The 20,516-nt window shown below is 42.1% G+C and overlaps 1 protein-coding gene across 1 annotated transcript; it reads right to left on the bottom strand.

Moving 5' to 3' along the window:
- Positions 1-1,334: 1,334 nt before the first annotated feature.
- Positions 1,335-19,373, bottom strand: vstm4b (V-set and transmembrane domain containing 4b). Its single transcript, XM_030399360.1, has 8 exons — positions 19,235-19,373; positions 15,877-16,284; positions 5,910-5,963; positions 5,468-5,575; positions 5,249-5,282; positions 5,030-5,154; positions 3,371-3,435; positions 1,335-2,689 (listed from the first exon to the last, which is right to left on the bottom strand). Exons 1-8 carry the CDS (start codon positions 19,284-19,286, stop codon positions 2,564-2,566), a joined length of 972 nt encoding a protein of 323 aa, XP_030255220.1. The 5' UTR covers positions 19,287-19,373; the 3' UTR covers positions 1,335-2,563.
- Between the last annotated feature and the right edge of the window lie 1,143 nt (positions 19,374-20,516).

Below are 20,516 nucleotides of genomic sequence, written 5' to 3'. Positions count from 1 at the left end.
ACCTTAATATCAACTCTGTGGAGATGTGGTCATTATGAACGGCATCCTGACAGAAAAAAGCGACTGAACACAGATGTTGTGAGGCAGATAGTGCTGGGAACACACCAGAGGTAAATCACATTTGATAACGCATCGATTCACGTGGAATAACAGCGGATGTCTCTAATTTACTTTGTCTCGCCTTCATAAATCTGCTCATGCTAGATGGGGTTTCCAACATTTTACTGTGTTAGTGAGTTCAACTGGCTGGATCACACAGGGACAAATATGTACCGTGCGACATTTTAAACACAGAGCCTTCAAGTTTTTATATTCAATAAAATGTCAGCATTGACAGTAATGTGTTTTTAAAGTAACAGTTCCACATTTTGGGAAATAGCTTGCATAGGAAGATTGATACCTAAAGTTTATTCATTTAGGGTGTGTTGGTAAATAGTTACTGAGCGCCAGGATGGGTGAATTAACTGAAACAATTCAACACACATTAGCGGAGATGAGTGAGCCGTTTGTGAGTGTAATGTTAGCTAACTGCTAGCTAGTAGCCTGCGTTTCTGAAATTTCAACCAGTTTGTCAAAAAATATACAGAAATAGCACGCACTACTTTGAAAAAGCTATGACCTCATTGGAGTGTAAAGCATTAGATTGAATTTACGAATGGAAACTAAACTAAATTTGAAGCTAATTAGCTTAGCTCAGAGAGTCCTAAAGACTGGATACAGGGGAAAACAACGTGTCTCTAAAAAATCTTAAGCTCCAAAATACACCTACAAGCGCCTTTAAAGCTTATTAATTAACACAGAGCTGCCAAGCGTCACGCTTTGAGTGTGACAGTCACGCAATTTGATCCATTTTCACACCACACACCACACTTAACATTTCTCACGCTTATATTTCCCCATTCAATACTCTATATTTATTTTTTTCAAAATAATAAACTTTGGTCCTCGGCTTGCAGTAGTTCGAGTAACTCTGATTGACTGACCGAGATAACCAATCCCAGACCAATCCATCAGTCCTTTGTGCCTAAATCTAACCAACCACGGAAGGCACCACGCAAAAACCAATCAGAAGCAACGTAAGGCGGCTCTCTAACTATCTTTCACACACAACAGCGGCAACATTTAAAACCCACTCGACGTTCTCCTGTGTGTGAGAGAGAGAGCGGGTGAGTGTGTTTGTGAGAAAAAGAGTGCGGGTGAGTGTGTGTGTGTGTGTGAGAGAGAGCGGGTGTGTGCTTCTTTTTCTTGCATTTGTAAGTTGCAGTGCGCTTTTTAATTAATATGAAATTAAATATATTCTATTTGAAGGCAAGTTTGTTTTTATGGTCTTAAAATGTCTTAAAAAGGTCTTAAATTTGACTTACCGAAACCTGCAAGAACCCTGATAAATGTATTTTGTCAAAATTCTTGTTACAATTTTCATTTCTAATTTCTGGTTAATTAAGACTAGCATTAGGAGGCCACAGTGCAGGGAGAGCCGCTGGCATGAAGATGAGGACATCAGTCTTAATGAATAGATCGATGTTAAAACAGGCCAAATCGATGTTAATAAACGCCAAAACATTTTCGAACGCATAATCTGACTAAAGTCTCACTCTTTTCATTTTCTGAAACTTGGCAGCCCTGATTAACACGTTGTTTGTTTTATCCATACACATACAGGAATGGGAAAAAAACATATTGTGGCTGTAAAGCGAGTTACGTACATACTCTTGTTTATAGCAAAGAACAACTGTGAGATGTTAGTCTAGAGGCAGTTACAGCGCATGACTGCCACTTGCATTGTTAGCCAGCGAGCTAGCTAGAGCCACTCCAAGCGGGTTTCCACTGCTTTCACTCTTTATGCTAAACTAAGCTAAGCTAATGACTTCATGTTGTAGCTCTTTACTTGACACACATGTCCAGAAAATGTTCGCCAAGAAACAGTTAGTGTGCAGAAATTCCCATATAAGCAAGCTAGCTGGTTTTCCCCTGCTTTCACTCTTTATGCTAAGATAAGCAAATCACCTTGTGTTTCCAGTTACAAACTTAACGCACGGACATTAGACCACTGGGCTAATAACTGCCTTATGTATCTCGCTTCACCTCACCCCACAGTGAACTTGACTTTCCACAGCCGTAATAACCACACACCGCAGGACGTTAACCTGCTGATACTGTATTGCAAATGTCGAATGAAACCTATTTGATGTGAAAGGGGCAGATTAGCCTGCAAGATTAAATATCTAATCTGACCTCTGATTATCACGGAGGACGAATCTGGCCTAAATCAGCACCATAGTCTTCTATTGTGTTCCCAGTTTAAGCTACACAGGATTCAAACATGGGTGCAAAATTAAGATTCAATATGAAATACTCCAGTCTACAACATTTCCCTTTTGCATCTTGGTCTTAAGAGAGTAATATCAAAGAATATAAAAAAAATCATATGTACAGTTATTGTGGAATTACACATTTTTCCCTTCAAAAACCATCTGAATACAAAATAATACAGACTATAAATACAGTAGACGATTCCTCTTACATACAACACAGCTACTAGTGGTGTGTTTGTGTGTGTTTCTCATAGCTGCTCCTCCCCAAACAGTATCTGAGCGTACACGGTGCCGCTACACGACGCCTTGCAGTCCGGAATCGGCCTCACCAGATCCAGCTCCGCGTAGGTCAGATTCTCCTCCACTATCTTCGGCTGGAGACGCGGATATGGAGGGGGGAGAGAGAGGACAGAGGGATATAATGATGGAGGAGAGGGGGATGGAAAAGAAAGGAAGTGGTATCAGTGGTTAGAAAATGTGCGCCACCATTAATCTCAGGCTCAAGTTCTCTTGTCTGCATAGAGCAGGGAAATCGTCTAAACTGAACGGTTAGGACACAGAGAAAAGAATACTTCTAAAAGTCAGATGTTTTCCCATCCCATCTCCTTGGCCTCCCTCTGATTTACAGCGTTGGTCTGGTAAACGCCTGTGTGCAGACGTTACCTTACAGGGTTCAGGGTTGAATTTGCCAAAACTCAATTACCTCTTGCTGCACTCTGTGCCGTTAAAATGCCCAAGCTGACACAGAGCCACTCCATCCCAGTGACAATTACACAGTTATACACTGGTTATGTGGCACATTTTATGACATCTTCTGGTACTTTTACTTGCAGACATTCCTGTCACATGCTGGGTGTTCTCCATTGTATTTGGCACACTATCTATGGTAGGCTCTCCTAGAGCCCGGTGTGGTAACTTTTAGGCAAAAGGCTCCAAAATATGTTGGTGACAGACAAGATTTCTCCAAAACGATATGTGCCAGATAAACATATTAATGTTACACACAGGTTAAAAATGAGGTAAATTCCTACATCTTTTGCCGTCACGGTACTCACCAACACTACTTTCCTTGGTTGTGGTTTTAAAAGTTTGGGTTTCCGTGTTTTGTCTCCGATGGGAGCTGCAGGGACAAAACAAATGTCAGTGGTTGAGCAAAAATCTGTGCACAACAAGAACCAGACCTCTCTATGATACCCACAAACCTTTACAAATAGTTCTGTTATATTAGTTAATACTCAAGACTCCAACTGGTTCTAATACTTAAAATCTGATTCTGCAACTAAAGTGATTGGTCTTATGAGCTTTGTTTTGAGTTCAAAACTTTTGTAAAACACACTACCTCACTTTCTTCTTCAACTGAGATCTGAAGACTGATACCGCTCTCATGTCTGAGCGGCATGACATCATCTGTTTAGCTTAGCTTAGTATGAAGACAGGAAACTGTGGAAAACAGCAAGCTGGGCTCCGTCCAACAGTGACAAAATTGAATTCCCAGCACCCCTTAAGGTCACGTATTAACCTTACAAAGGTTGCAATGCCATTGTTCCGACAGCCCATCACTCCGAAACCCCGAATATGAAAAAACTAAAAGTCTGATTGGACTGAGGGCCCATTCCTCTGACATCCTGATATTCCATTAAACAAACACCCTTTGTGACAAAGGCCCATTGTTGCAAAAATACACACTTTTGGGTATTCTTAGTAACTCACCCATGATTGTTTCCTAAACTTAGCCAAGTAGTTTTGGCGCCTAGACATTTCACAATGTTAACCACGTGTTAATTATTGTTAACGTGAGGCCACCTAACTTCATTTTCTAGCATGTCCAAACACACTGAGATATTGAGGGCGAAGAAATGCAGGGAGAGAGTTCGTTTTCTGAACAACAGTCCTTTAGAGCTCTGCCTTTTTGGTCATGTGGGACATTCTTTGGACTGGTTTTGCCATAATGTGCTGCCTGAACTGTGGGTTTATCCTGTGTTTCATCTTAGAATAACCAAAGTGTGAAAAATGATATGTTCATGTTCAACATTGCATTTGCTTTTCCACTGATTAAACAAACAAGATATAACATGTTAATGAGTGAGATTTAGATGGTAATGAATCCTGATATTGGTTGGTGTATACGTGTGTGGGGCAAGTGTAAACTAACACATTCGTCAAAATGACTATCAGTGATGCTATGTCGAGTTCTTCTCCTGCACTCAAAATGGCAAAAACAGCAACAATCAGCGAGGTCGCCCTGAATCTCTCCACAACCCTCGAACGGCAGTATTTCCTTGTCAACACAGTTGCTACTCAGCTTTTTAAAGATCAGCTATGAGCTAGGAGGAAATGTAGGGATTTGGAAGCCCAACCACAACATGATGACCATTAAAGCTCGTGCTGAACCCAAAATAACTTTCTGCTTGCAGTGAAACAAAAGAAACATTCCACAGGCTGCCCCATAACTCAAGACTTATATGTGGAAGGGGTGGATGTTTACCTCCCCTGCCGGCACATTCTCATGTTTGGAAAGCCGAGCGGAGCAAAATGAACCGAGTGTAAACCTTGGTTTGCACTGATGCTCGCGCTGGTTTATTTGAGTTGTACAGTAAATGAGCCACTTACGTCTCTGTTGACAAGGTGTGGCTCACTGACAGTTAACAGTGAAGAAAATCAAAAACAAAAAGACTGCTCTGTAGGTGTGAATGCACCCAGAGGCCCCTGTTTACCTTTTGCTGGTATCTCCGGTGGTATCTCCTCTTGGTAGTCTCTGCTCCTCTTCTTCCTGTACCTCCTCTCCTTCTTAGGCAGAGCCGGAGACACGCTGACCAAGCTGGTGACCGTCTCCCCTGAGCTGGATCGAGACCAGATTTCCAGAGGTTCGGCGAGGTTAACAATATTTATTGAGCATGTGTTGCGTGTGAGGCTGCGTTGCTGTGAGATCTTACCTGTTCTGCGGACTTTTGACCAAGTGATAATTATCTGTGGAGATATAAAACATTTAGGAATGTTATATCCTGTCTGGAGATGGGTAATTCAACTTGATTTCGAAATCCTTAAACTCTAAGAGAGAAAAAAGATGGAGAAAATAATAGAAGACAGGAACAGGAACCAGATTGATGAGGGGTCAAAGGTCAGCAGGGAGTTTACTTGATGTAGCTGCTCACCTTTTAACCTCTGCTTCCTCTGTATGTACTGGCAGGTCACCGTCACCGTGAACATGCACATGCACAGCAGACCTACTGAGCAGATCAGCACTGCACACAGGTACACATCTGAAACACAAAAAAAACACACAAACGTCAGTCCAGCAGCGCATCAGGCTAACGCCTGACCCTACACAAAAATGTGAAGGAAAAAAAAAAAAAAAGAAGCACATGTTTTGCCGAGCTATTTAAGTTACTGTACTATATCCTTTGGGTTGGGCTATTTCTGCCAGCCAAGGACGATACAGTGCCAGTCCACCACAAACACACGCACGCACGCATGCACACACACACACACACACACACACACACCCACCCACGCACACACGCGCGCGCACGCGCGCGCACACACACACACACACGACACACACACTCAAACACACTAAAACATATGAAGACTTACCTTCAAACAAGCTCCACAGGCTCTCTTTGGCCTTGGTGGCCGGTAGAACATGCACTACATGGAGGAAGACAGAGAGAAGAGAGGCATGTAATGTCCGCAGTCGTCACTGTGGCCTCGCTGCCGCCTGATTACACACTGGCTACAGTTTAAATAAAGCTAATTGTAGGAAGACAACGAGCTGAGGTTGGCCTCCTCCCTGCCTGATCCAGTCTCTGAATCACTGTCTCAACCTTAAACTCAACTGGATGAAAAGGGATGAATAGCTTACAAACTGAGACTTTAATGAAAACAGTTGGTTTAGAGCTTTGCATCATAAACCTTAACCTCTGATGCACCCGTGCTCTGGACATTGACCTCTCTTTTACCTTCAGAACAAAGTGCTGTGGTAAAACAAGCCAACCTGTGCCATTTAAACTGATAACAGTGGGTAATTTACCAACATTAAATGTGTAGTATTTTTTATTATTAAGATTACCTTCTCGCTTTTATTTTTTGAGAGGAAGGTCTGACATGGAACAAACCATGGACTTTGAAAGGAGCGTTAAAGGTCTCATATTCTGCTCTTTTTCAAGTTCATACCTTCGTTTTGGGCGTCTAATAGAACTAATAGTCCCCAACCAGTGGAGCAGTGGCCTGCTCTGATTGGTCAGCTCTCACAGGCCTGAGCAGCTGGGCTTTTTGGCAGGGGGCGCAGCCGAAGGCGGCAAGTGCACAGCTGCGACATCACAACATTATGGAAGTACTGACGCCACGTTCAAAGGCACAGTTTCTGAATACAGGCTTTTCTCTGTGGGTTGAACATTTCAGTATTTTTACAGCGGACCTGCTTTCAAATAAAAACATCATCAAACATCATCTTACTAAAGTTCCCACGAAGTCAACATGGCTGTTTATGCGTTTTTATCATATTTGTCTCAAAACCTCACCTATACACCAGCATCAGAATGTCTTGAGGATATTTTTAATGGTAATTTAGTGCTTGTAACCCTCTGGAAAATTATTAGAAATGTGAATGATTCATGCTGCACTCAGAGGCGTACAGTGTGTTCATTTCTCATCCGATGAGCACTTTCTGTTTTTTTTGACACTGCCACGGATGTATGAAGGAAGAACGTCATCAGAGGAGCGTGTCACATGTTGTGGGGCACGTTTTATGGAAGAAAATATTCTCTGGTCTTCCCTCTGCTGCCCTTGGGCTGCTCTGCCTCGACAAACTCTGGACAGATAGTCTCACTTTCTACTAAAGCAACTGCTAACAAACGTGGGCCATGAGTTATGGAGCCCCCCCCTGTAGATTTTGTTGCTAAAGTAATTCTGCGCTATTGGCTGCTTCCTCTTTTTACAGGAAACGCGTAACTCATGGCGACTTTCATGGCACACTGGACCAACGGATCCTTCCCAAATTTGATGTTGCCAGTTTATATATGTCTGCTGTTGGCTAGGAACCCTGCAAAAGGTCTTTAATATGCATTTGATGGTTACATGATTTGATAACCCAGCTGTTCTAGCATCCTGATCACTGTACTGTAAGTAATGAGTATAAAGGAGAAGGATTGGTTTATTATTTAGGATTAAGTTAATTAGTCCTAGTATTATCGTATTATGAGAAAAGATGTAATATCATGCCTGACTATAGTTGCTCAGCTTGATTGGACAATTAAAGGGTAGGGCTCAGCTAAGAGTCAGCTCAGACAAAAACTCTAAGGCACACATGAGAACGACGACACCCTCATTAAAGTTGATTCGATTTAAATTGTCTTCTCAGCGTCACCGCGTCTTAGATAGATATGGCTTCACCCCGACAGAGACTAGATAACTGTCACACCCAAAAATATATGAGCAGAATATGAGCTCCGACGGGGAATCAAAGGGAGCGCAGCCTTAATCTGGGTAACGACAATCCCAGCTATGCGCTGCTTCTGACCAGAACGGCCGAGCAAATATGTTTCTCCCATACTCGACCTGAAATCTCGCCCCACACACACTCACTCATTTCTCCACCCCTTCTCGACCACAGTAGTCTTAACACCGCTGTTTCTCTTGCTGAGCTGGTGGTAGGAAGCTTGTGAAGTGACACCCACCGGGGGCATCTTGAAATACCCCAAAACCGCCTGCAGCTGACGACAGGCAGGCTCGCCACGCCGGCTGGAGACTTTCCCACAGGGCTGACTGACTGACAAACTTGCTTCGAGTGATTGCAAAACATATTCAGCTGTGATCTTCCCTGCATCCAGTGAGCCGGCGTCACTACTTCAGACAATTCTCTGTGTGCAAAAGAAGCGTATTGAAACCTTAAACTCTTAAAAGAAAAGCGACACTGCCAAACAACACATAACTCGGTGGGACGTTAAGTGCAAAGCCTGCAGCTGAGAGATTAGATCCGGGAAAAGAGTTTCTGCAAAACGCTGGATCACGCTAATAATACTCAAGTCAAACTAGTCATTTTGTGATAGGATAACATTTATTAAAAGTAAGGTCACCAAGGCCAGCATCACCATTTTCCCCAGCTCCTACCCCAACGAGGTGATTTGCATTTTCACCTTGTTTCACTACCTTCCTTTAAATTGTTGGTTGAAAGGATTTTATGGACTCAGCAGTCCTCACGCTGTTCTCCGCTGGGAACATACCTTAGGATTCGGTCCCCATCTGTGAAACCACTAACCCTACACTTGACCATATGTGACCTACATTTTGCTGTTTGAAAACACACTGGCCTTAATCACTTTTGAAGGGAAGTTAAACCAGACAATCCTGTTGTGGATTATTACGTTCATTGCCAAATGTTTGTTTTGCTCATATGAGTTTGCAGTTGAAAAGGTCAAGAGCTGAGCTAAATCAACACCTCTGCCTCGTCAAAGTCGAATAATGTAATAATAATAATAATAATAATAATAATCTAACTATTAGATTCACTCGCTCCATTAACTAGATGCTTGGGCTTCAAGATTGCCATTCACACCAGGTGAGTTAGTGTTAATAGCGATCTTTGTTGACCTTGTTTTGCTGTCGAGGTAAGAGTTGACAAATGTAATGCAAATGTAAATCAGCACAGTAAGGAGGAATTCCTAAATGTTTCTTTTACTGTACGTAAGCATTTTTGTAAAAGATATCAGAGGCAAACTGAAAATCAGTTCACACTTGGATCACAGTTCTATTTAGCTTTTGGTCTTTGACAATGAATTTGTAGTCTTCGGCTACCATAATTTAAACTTCTAAGCAGCTGGATAATATTGTCACGAAAACTGTTCCATCAGAACCGGAGAGTATATTTCAGCGAAAGAAGGGCAAAGAACAGCACTGAAGGCCTACATGGAAAAGTTGTTTGGTTTCGGGAAGAGTAAATTTTTTTTTTATTGAGTGTTTATCTGGTTTAAGTTAGCCTGTTAGCCTAGAAGGTAAAAGACAGATGGTGTTTAATCACCAGTATAAGTGTCTGACCCCATTCCGAAACAGTTTCTGAGGAAACTTCCCAATTGGTTCTGTGTAACAAACCATCTGGCTCGTCAGGTTGCAATCTAACTAGCTTGGCGAGCAAGATTGGGCTTCGAGTTTAACAGCTAAAAAAGCTATTTACTGTAGATAAGCATTTCTTTTTTCCTTCACACACATCATATATTTTGTAAAGAATATCAACAATTTAGTAGGCTAAGGTTTCTCAAATATATTAACATCCACTGGTTCAACGATTAACTTTGGGTGCTGGCTAGTTGGACCACTATGATATTTGCAAATCTTGTGTTAAAGGCATATTTCATATAACACCACTGTTAATGTTCCCTTTTCCCGATTACCACCATTGTTGATCAAAATTTTAAAACCTCTAGTGTTATAGACAGCAGTAGCCTGGCTAGCAGTTCTAAAACTACAGCAAATATATCTGTACATGGCACAAATACTCTCCTGCTGTAGGCTGCACAGTATCAGGGTGAAATATCATTTTATAAAAGGCTTTCTCCAGCTTGTTTAAAGTGGCAGATGCATAAAGACCCACCCTTCCCTTCACAGTAGATTTTTCACAGCGTAAATCTAGATAACGTCTTTGACATTTATGTGCTGTTTCTGCCTCAGGTTCTGTGTAGCTCTGTCAGTGCGGGCAGCTGTACATGTTGGAATAATCAGAAAAAGGGATAAATCTGGTGCACTGTGTGACATAAAACTGGCTCTTATTCCCTTCCAGAAAATGTCTTCTTTTTACAGTGGAAACGCTCAGACAAACTGCTTCTTGTTCGTCGCAGCCACAGAGTTGCATTCATCTGCCGACTGTATTCCAGATCCGTGGCTCTTTTTCTTGTACCCCAACAAACCCACGCTGTAAACATCAGCACACAGACGTGGACTGGGGTGAATAATGATCCTCTGTGTCTTCACCGTCTACTGACTCAGTCACTGCTCTTATTTACTGTATTATAAAAAAGACTGGAGATGAATGCGAGTACACATCCGCGTTGTGCGTCTTAACAAAAGCTTTGAATAATCCACCCTTTCACTTCCTGTCGTGGCTCTTTGCGTCTTCTTCTTCTAAGAATTAGCATCTCTCTCTTATTTTGCTCACTGAATCCCTACTATAGCAATAAACATAGCCTTATTTTGTTGGAGTCTTCATACTGCATGTCCCTCTTTTTTTTATGTCCACAGAGATGTTTTGACCGCAGAACTGTGATATTTTTGATTTTCATTTTTCCTAACAAAGCTGCCAATGGAGTACACAGAGTTCCGTGTTCGTACTATTCTTAAACTCACCCCACATCCGTGCGCCGTGTGCCCCTTGTTAACTTGCAGTCGCCCACATGTGTTAAAGACATACCTAAGAGTACAGTTTGTTTATGCCAAGAAGAGGCTGTGTCCACACACAACGCTCTGCCCTCAGTTTTTCTGCCGAAACCCTCTGACCTCTCTGGTTGTGTTTATTATAACAGTAGTAAGTGAAGTAATGGGAGTTCTGTGTGTGGAAACACCTGGTCACCTAATGTTATCCCACTGTGGGATTTCCATCAAGTTACACGTCACAAACACATTTCTCATGTGAAGTGGGGATCAGGGGCAGTGGTCCCTGAGGGGCTTTAACCCCTTCAGATGTGCGGCTGATGTTTATCATATCTGTCAACTGGAGGTGTGGATACTGGGAAGAAATACAACTGCCCGCTGGTCCACTGGGAAGACATAGTGCACTTTTCCAATGTCATTAGAGCTTCGGCCTGTCCGTTACAATTACCCGACCAAAATTGTGGACACTGTATTTCAAATTGATTTTGCTGTTAAAGGTTATATTATACATTTATATAAACAAATCAATGAAAATCTACAGAGCTTGTAGAAAGGTGCAGAATAAAAATCTATTTTCCTTAAAAACATTATAATGATTATGAATAAGTCATTTTGAAACATTATAAGAATTGGTTAGTTCCAACCAAGAACTGTCAGCCAATAGTATAATTACATTGGTATCATGCGGTATCTGTGTTCCATTAGCGCCAAGTTCTTGCTAGTTTGTGGAGAAAGAAAATTGATTGACCGAGTCTGTAGTAGGCACCCAGCAAACTGTACTGCCCTGATAGTTAGGCATTTTAGCTAATGTTTGCTAGCTAAGGTTAGCAACTTTAGCAATGTTAGCTAGTGCACAAACTGGCAAGCATTTGAGGGAGCGGATGATTTGAACAACAGTTGTGTTATAATGTGAATGCAATGGAAGAGGGCGACGGAGTGACACCTTTAGTGACCTTCAGTAACACCTTTAAGGAAGTATGCCGTTGAGCATACATAACAGATAATGTACTTTTTACAAGTGAAATTATCATCCGATTAATGCTCTGCAACTGGTTATTGGACTTGCTCACAAACAGACCCCCAGACAGTTCGGAACGGCAGTCACACCTACTCTACTTTAGTACTCAACAGTGGAGCCCCAGGGATGTGTGCTCAGCCCCCTCCTATTTACACTGTGTGGTGTGAATACAATGGATGGGGGGTGTTGGAATGCCTCATTTAATGTCTGAATTCGATCAATAAGACCATATGTAACCAGTGCAATGTCCAAATTGGAAGAGGCAGCAAAGCTGTGTTTGGAGTGTAACAAGGGAGTTATTCTAGTGTCATCCAGAACTTTGGGTTTTCATCTGGCCTCTGCAGTTTAGTACAACATGTGTTTTTTTTTTCACATATTACCATTCACGTCGTAATTACAGTATCCTTCCAAAAATGTCGCCATAGGCGTTTTTATTAATATCTCTGAGACCACAATGGCGCTTCCTTGGATGAAAATAGCTGTCCACATCCTCCACCACAAAGGTTGAGAGCCAGACACGAGCCAGCTGCCCACTCGACTGTCACTGCAGACAAACATTCAGACTTCACCTTCCTCAGCACAACTATCTCTTGTTCCATTTCTGCTGAGTCTCTCTGGACTCTGTCTGTTCTACTTTTGGGAGGGAAACTCCTTGTCAGGGCCAATGTCAACAGCTCCTGCCCGGGCCCAGACTTGGCTGTGGACACCCCAAAAGTCACAGCCTGTCGGAACGCTTCCATGGAAAATGTGGTGAGCAACGTCTACTGTTGTTTAACACTGACAGTGTGACAGCATTGAGCTCCAATAAGATGAATTGTATTTATATTTTTGAAGGATGAAAATTTGTGATGCATTCTCAAGATAAACCACTCTCAGAGAACTTTGACACATAGTAAATGCATCTCCAACTGCTTTCTGCATAATTGTTACTTGTGAATAAAGGAAAATCTGGATAGAGATTGGCACCACAAATACAAATAAAAACTTGATGATCAAGTAAAAAAATAAACACAGAAGAGGAAGTCTCCTGCTACCGACTCTAGTGGGACACAGAACTTAACAGTTAACTGGTTTCTAGACCCCTCCCCTGAATTGTGATCATCCAATCCTAACTTATCACCCACAACAAGGCATGGCAGTTGAATATTTAGCATTTTGCTTGGATTGTGATATGTTTTTTTCTTTTCCAAAACCAAAAATGCAGCAAAAGTGTGAAGGATGGATGAAAATGTCCACTGCTCAAGGATATATGTTTGAGAAAATGTGCGAGCTGCAAAGCCAAATAGTGATAGGCCCATGTTAGAATTATTTTACAATTGGCTCTTACTTTTTTATTTTAACACTAATTTGAAAATTGATCAGCATAAACAAATTTAGAGTCAGCACTCATGGAGCTAACAGAGCTAACAAAGCTAATATTAGCTTAATTAGCTAGGTAGCTAGAGCAGATCAAATCTGCCAGTGACAGTTATCATTTCAGCTGCCAATTGATGATTGTTGGGTAGAAAAAAGTAGCCTGCTCTTGCATACTTCTGTCCATAAATGATGAACCGCCGCTTCTTATTCTTCATCTTATCAATCCAAATTGCATACCTGTGAGGACATAAGGCTTGAAAGGCACAGCCACAGAAACAAAGACTGGTTGATCTTAGTGACAATTCTGAGACCACACAAAACCAAAATCAACACTCTACTCATGTCTACTGAATTCAAATTCTGACGCAAATAAAAAAGTTGGAAGGAAAAAATGACAAAGCCTGAAAGTGTGTTTGTGGTTTTACGAAAGTGGAGGGATTTCTGCGTAATATCTGGTACCAGTGGATGTGTCATCCGTTCCGTTGCTTGAATGTCTCGTGTGCCAGCGGTGGCACTGAGACCTCACACTCTCTCTGCTCTTTCTCCAAGATCATCTGCTCAGTCAAAGCCACAACTCATTACGCCGGAGGATCCTTTTATCTCCAGGCTTGCTCCTAACCAATGACGTTCCCCGACCCCAAATCAAATGCAGGACAGTGCTTTCACTCAGTGAGCCTGCCTCCAGATGGATGACATCATCGAGCTGTGGTCAGAGAAAATGCTACTACTGGAGACTCCGAACTGTTCCCCAAGGACAAATGTTTTTTCTAATCTTCATTGTCGTGTTAACACAGTTTGAGTTTACTTAGGACTCCTGTTTAGATTTGAACATCATCTGACTTGGTTTAAACTGACATATGAAGGCATTTGAAAGAATCACTAACAACAATGTGTTGGCACAAATAGTTGTTATGCCCTTCTTCTTCAGACCAAGTCATATTTTTGAGTTCTAGAGAGAGAGTTAACTGGGCATTGATGCTCTTTTTCCATGCTCGGCTACCTCAAGTCTCAAACAGTTTCACGTGTTGACAGTTGGGAGCTGCTCAATGGCAGTCGCAGTTTTCTGTTGGCTGCCGCTGAAGGTCTCTGCAGACAAATCTGGCACCTACGTTCAACTTTTTGCGATCTTACTATTATCAAAACAGCATCTGACATTGCCTCTGTTGTGGTCGCAGAGATAGTTGTTAAGTCTCCGCCCTGCAACTTCAAAAGCACTGATGTCATTCTGTGAGAAACTGAGCGTCAGCCACTGGTTTCTCATACCAAGAATGAAGTGGAGCAGCCGAATGCAGAGGTTCCCCAACATTACTGGCGGCAGTCCTTAATTTTAGTTTTGAACAATTTCGATAATTTTGTTTATTTAAAATAAAGACATTTCTTTGCTCCTGGAAACTTTCAAATGACAGACAGGTATCTGAATGAAGAGTTATGAAGGAGCATTTTGATTATAAGTGATACGCACTGATTTTATAATTTGATAATTATTTGAACTTGGATGAAGTCTAAAAGATATGGTATGTGGTATCGCTGGCTCACAAGAAGACGTATGATTCCTCTGATATCTACACAGTATTGTGGGGCTGCCTTGTTGTGAAGTCATGTGCAGCTAAGTCAAGGTCACTGTATTTCAAGAATTATGCAACTTAATGTGGGTAATTCATTTTTTTCAACACATTTTCTGATTTAAATTAAACTTAGAAAAATGAAGTCAATTTTTGAGTAAACTAAAGACTGGGAAAGGTTTTCCAAAAAGTTAAATAGTTAAATAAGTTAAATAAGCTATTTGATAAGTTATATGCACCCCTGAGTGGCGACCAAGAGGTTTCTAACAAATCTGGGGCCAGATGCTAATTAGCAACTAGCTAACAGTTATTTCCTAAAGAACTCTGGATGATGGACTGAATAGTCAATGTGTTTGATGTTAGCTATGTTAACACCAGTATTTAATGATTAGTATAGAGGTATATGTGAATGTGTACTGATCGATGTTCTATTGAATTATTCCAGAATAAAGCCTGATTTATGGTAAGTTTACTGGCGCTCAACAGAAATGACCTGTTTTGGACAGACAAAAAATGTCACTTGACACTTTCCTTCCTTGTTGCACATCCGCAGCACTGTGTTATGTCGCAGACACTATCATATTTTGTCGAGCAATGTGATTGGGCATTGGCTGGAGGATAGCATCTGTGTACCAAGTTAATGACTTAAGTCTTTGTCAATGTAAATGAGAAGGTTGCAGGGCTCTATGATATTTGCCTAAATTTGGTGAGATACACTGTCTGTCCTGTTCTTCCATTGGTCTGACACACTCTATCCTGGATTAGTCATTTGGCAGATTACAGTATGAGTGTTTGGAAAGTAATGAACATATGTACTGCCAGTGAACACTCGAGTTTCTTAAAAAATGGGACATAATGGACTGACTTGAAAGCTTAAAAGAAAAAGTCCAGACTGATTATGCCCTCTGCTCTCTGTGAAGGAAAAAATGTTTTGAAGGTGGTAATTGTGGGAAAAGTTGACTTTTGAGTCTCATTCCCAACTCATCCCAAAGTGTCAGTATTTGAAGAGTTGGGAATGAGACTCAAAAGTCAATTTCTTACAAATAGCACCTTTAAAGTCCCCTTTCAAAAGTCTTTAGGTGGAGCATCCATTTAACAAATTCTATCAGCAACATTACATTTACGAAGGTCTCCTCTGTCACTTTCCTGGCTTCTCCACTAAGGTGCTTTTGGCCTAAATTGCTTTTCTGAAACTATCAATCTAAAATAGTGCTTACTTGACAAATTTTCCAATAAATAAGGATAAAACACCAAATCCAGCCCTCACCTCTGAGCTCAGTAGCAGCGGTGCAGTTGGACGAGGCCTTCCAGCGGTCCTGGTGCTTTTTAAACTCCTGCACCCGGCACATGTAGAGCCCCCGATCCATCTCGGACACGTTCAGGATGAGCAGGTCAAAGATCTTCCCCTGCTTCACCACGGTCAGCTTCAGCTTGGGCCACGGGAAACTCTTTGTGTAGTTGCCATAGAAACGGGCCTTCCTCATGTTGACGCGTGCGATGAGGAGCTCGTCCTCCGGCCGGTCGGTGCCCGCCGGCAGGAACGTCCATTTCACCACCGGCAGAGCAGCGTTACGCCGCCGCTGGGACACGACACAGGAGAGTGTGATGTTTTGACCCTCCTGGGCCACCGTGAAGGGGGAAGGGGTGATGGTGACGTTGACGGCCAAACACAAATCTGGAGAGGAGAGATTTATTCAGGTTATTTTAGAATCTGTAGTCAGAGCATGATGTAGTGTCATGATGTCTGGATCTGTTTCATATTAATCTGATCATATCTCATCCCTGATAAACTGATGAGGCTGCAGGTCATGTCTGAATAAAACACATGTGACTCTGGCGCCATGCCCCTCTCTTGTTTTGACTGCATGTTGGTTCCAACAGCACTTTGATTCGACAGAGCTGAGGCATCTCTCTAAACACATTCAGCTGTTTTCCTGACTCTCCTTTGTTTCTTCCTTGCCACAGATGTCTGGCTACAGTGGAGACTAACAACAGACTGAAACTACTGTACTACAGAATGCTTTATTTACTTTTGGATTGTCTATGTGGATTGTGTTTCATTGTTCAACTGAAAAAGTTGAGTTTAAGTGAAACTCTCGCCAAAAAGCAACCGAGGCTTTATTTGTGATTGAACATGAGTCAAACCTTTGTGTAAAAGCATAATTACGACGAAAGAGGCACTTTTAAGATTTACCGTTGTTTCGTTTTTGGGCAAGCTAATTTTCAATGGAGTGCGGGGGCACTGGTACGCTAGCATCAAAATTGCTATTTTTAAAACACTCATATTCAATCACAAATGAAGCCTCGGTTGCTTTTTGGCGAGAGTTTCACTTTAAATGAAAGTAGTTAAACAAACGTAATCACCATGACTTTCAATCTCTTCTGAGACATACGCTGTCATCAGCGAAGACGTTCTTCAGTCATAGTCCGTTCTTCATATGACAGGGGCAGGAAGAATAAAACGGGCACCACATGTTTGGGTGGGCACTACGACACAGGAAGTTGCGATATGTTTAATGCGAAGAGAGGGAACTTCACCACGTTTTGTTGCACCTACCATAGGGGCATCCAAGAGGCTACTTCCACTGCACTTTTTAAATCTTTTTCTTTTTCTTTGAAATTGACATGAAAACACAATGGGCTCAAGTTGTTTTCATATATAAATGGCAAGACTCACGCAGCAAACATGACAAAGACATTTGACGTGTAGATGGATACTAAAATCAACTTTGTGCATGTAAACAGCCCCTTAACCATCTTTCTTTGATGCCTCCATATTTTGCTCATTATTTTGATGGTCTAATTTGTTAAGAAAGTTGATTTTTGAGTCTCAATCCAAACTCAAATACTGATGCGTCGGGATGGCCTGACAACCTGACCTACAATCCCACTGTATCAGGGTTTGACGAGTCGGGAATGAGACTCAAAAATCCACTTTCTCATCAAAGTGGACCTTTAAGATAATGAGCAAAATCAATGTGAAGGCATCAGTTAGAGATGGTTAGGAGATTGTTTGACCTGAAGAATTTGACCTTTAAGCCTTAAGACTATATAGCTCGGCAAGAAACGGTTTTAAATGAGAATATCTAGAATTGGAAAATTATTCAAATTTAAAATTGATTAAATGAATCTAATCTAGTGAATCGTACATGATAAAATATGAGTGGATGTAAATACATTTATAAGCCAGACGGATACTAATCTGAACAGCATGAATATGTGGTGAATCTCAGACTGAATGACATGACAGGATAGAACGTCGGCTAAAAAGAAAAAAAGCAAGACGGTAGCAATGATCCTCAGACAACTGAAAACTGAGACAATGAAAACAAGGTCAAGTTCGACCACCATCTCCAGTTCCATGACAGCTGAACTAATGTCGCCTGTTGTTAAAGACAGTCTAGTCTGTGGTACGGCTCCAGACCAGTGGGCAGTCACGGCGTTTGGTCAACTGCTGTTTATAAGGTCAAGGATCTCTGACATAATCAAACTGTGATCTCAGATTTTGCAATGAAAACGTATAAAAAGGTGTTCAAATAAAATAAAATGTGACTGATACCCCAAAAGCTGGAACGCCTTCATGACAAAATACAAAACAACTGACAAGGATGTAAAAAAATGGTTCTTCCAACATTTTCCCTTAAAATAAAATGAGTACTGTGATGATAAGCATTAAAATGATTAAAATGAGGGGATGGAAGCCCTTTTCATTCTACTTCAGAAATCATACTCAAGTTGAATGAAGCCCAAATGGTTTGGAGATGATATTTAACATGTTCACTGCCTGACTGACTGACTCAAACTTGTCTCTCATTTAACACAAAATATCAATCAGCGTAAGAATTACAGTGAGCGACTGTTCCACAGATGACAGCTACATGTCGTATCAGACGTCCACACAGTCACACATCTCCAGTGGCTTCGTAGCAGCTGCGTTGTTTCTGGCAGCGTGACGACACAGGCTGGATGAACACTGACGAACAAACTCTACTGCTGCTGGAGTTGCCTGACAATACATCACACGTCTGATCTTCCGATCTTGGGCAATTTCATATTCCAAACTTTCCATGACACGCAAGCAGTTCACTGTCACACAGGTCAGAGACTTCCAGCTCGGCACGTACTTAAAATCCAATTTTTTCTATACCTTTGTCTTTTATTTGTTTGAGTTTGACAGAAGGATTTCAGGGAAACACAGCTGAGTGGCTGAAAAGTGTTGCCTTGGCGTTGATTTAGAGCCGTCTGGCTGTTTAAATGTAATAATGTGTTTTGAGGGATCACCATTAAAATGAAGAAGTGAGTTTGGGAGCTCTGTATAATTTTCAAACATTCTGAGGAAAACCACCACTTTTCACTCTGGAGGACCCTTCTCATCTCTGCAAAGCCATGCAACTGTGATAAACTTGGTATTTTCTTGCCAGCACACCCTGCAATCACCACTGCACTGACTTCAGCACAAGGTTGACAGTGTGTAAGTTTGTATGAAAGATTTTTTTCTCCATCTCCTCAACCATCTCCCCAACTTCCACTCTGTTTCTCAGATGTTTTTCCGCATAAACTTCCCTGAAAACATTTATTCTCCACCGCATCCACTCTGGTATGAAGCAAAATAAACTTTTTCCTACCTCCAAGCAGCGCTCGAGTCAGGAGAGCGAAGACCACAGAGGAGATCTTCATTTTCCACGGCTGCAGCCTCCATAAACTCCCAGTTAAATGCCTCTGAAGAAAAGAAGCCCCAGGTTTCCTCCTCCTCCTCCTCCTCTTCTTCTTCTCTTTTTTTTCCCGCAGCAGAGGAGTGTAATATGAAACATTGGACGCTCTGTTTCTACTCAGAACCTCCCTCTGCCCCTCCCTCCCCACCCTACTCCTGTCACACACAGTGAAAACACATTTGGCCCGGCTCACGTGCCCACACACACACACACACACATGCACACAGAACAGACAGGTGAGCATGTGCAAGGACACACACACACACACACACAAACACACACACACCTCTGCTTCTGGCGAGTGAGTGGGAAATGTAATTTCCTGTGCGGGATGGAGGGGAGGGAGAGGGAGTGTGTGTGTGTGTGAGTGTGTGTCGAGGGGGTGTGTGTGTGTGTGTGTGTGTGTTGTTGAGATTGACGCCGAACAAATCACACTTCCAGCTGTGGAGGATAGCGGGCGCAGACCAAAGTCAGGGCTTTTGTTTTGGAACACACACACACGCTGCCAAAGCTGGAGGAGGGCGGGGGCGTGGGCTGCAGTCTGTGTGTGTGTGTGGGCATCTCTGTAGTCCATAGAAATGATGGAGAAGGACAATCGGCATAATGTTACTAAATTATCCACAGTTTTCAATTTGTCCTTAAACCCCATATTAGATAAGTTGTTGTGTCTGTCTCGATCTGCATGTGCGTGTCCTCGTCTGTCTCCCCCTCGTCTCTCTGCTGTAACACGATCCCACAGTGAATCTTTGTCTGTCAGTTCGGGGTTCTGAGGACACTTTTCTGGCTTTTATAAAACCTCTGAGAGCAGCGCTGTAGAGATCTGGGACACTTTTTGATTTACAGATAATGGAGGAGACGGGGGAGCGGGGGCCTCATGAGTGCTTCTAGTCTGGCGACAGTTTGACAAACACAGCCGTCCCTTTGACAAAGGATTCCCCGCCACTTTACCAAAGCTCTTTCACCTTCAGCATTCAGTGCATCATGTGGAGAGGATTTCACCATATAAGGGCTCTAAACGCGGCAAAAAGCCGTTTTTCTTGCTTAAAATCATGTGGGCAGAAAGCATTTTCCCTTAAAGGTGCAATATGTAAGATTTTGCCACCTGTTGAATTCCTATTCCAATCAAATGAGGGGCAGCTTATTAACAGAGTAACTACTAGCTGTTGCTAACAGTAGCTGCCTTTAGCTACGTAAC

Source organism: Sparus aurata, chromosome 20, assembly GCF_900880675.1.
Source record: "Sparus aurata chromosome 20, fSpaAur1.1, whole genome shotgun sequence".
Taxonomy (NCBI): Eukaryota; Metazoa; Chordata; class Actinopteri; order Spariformes; family Sparidae; genus Sparus; species Sparus aurata.
The sequence above is the reverse complement of the archived record's forward strand: the minus strand, read 5'-3'. Positions and strand labels throughout refer to the sequence as shown.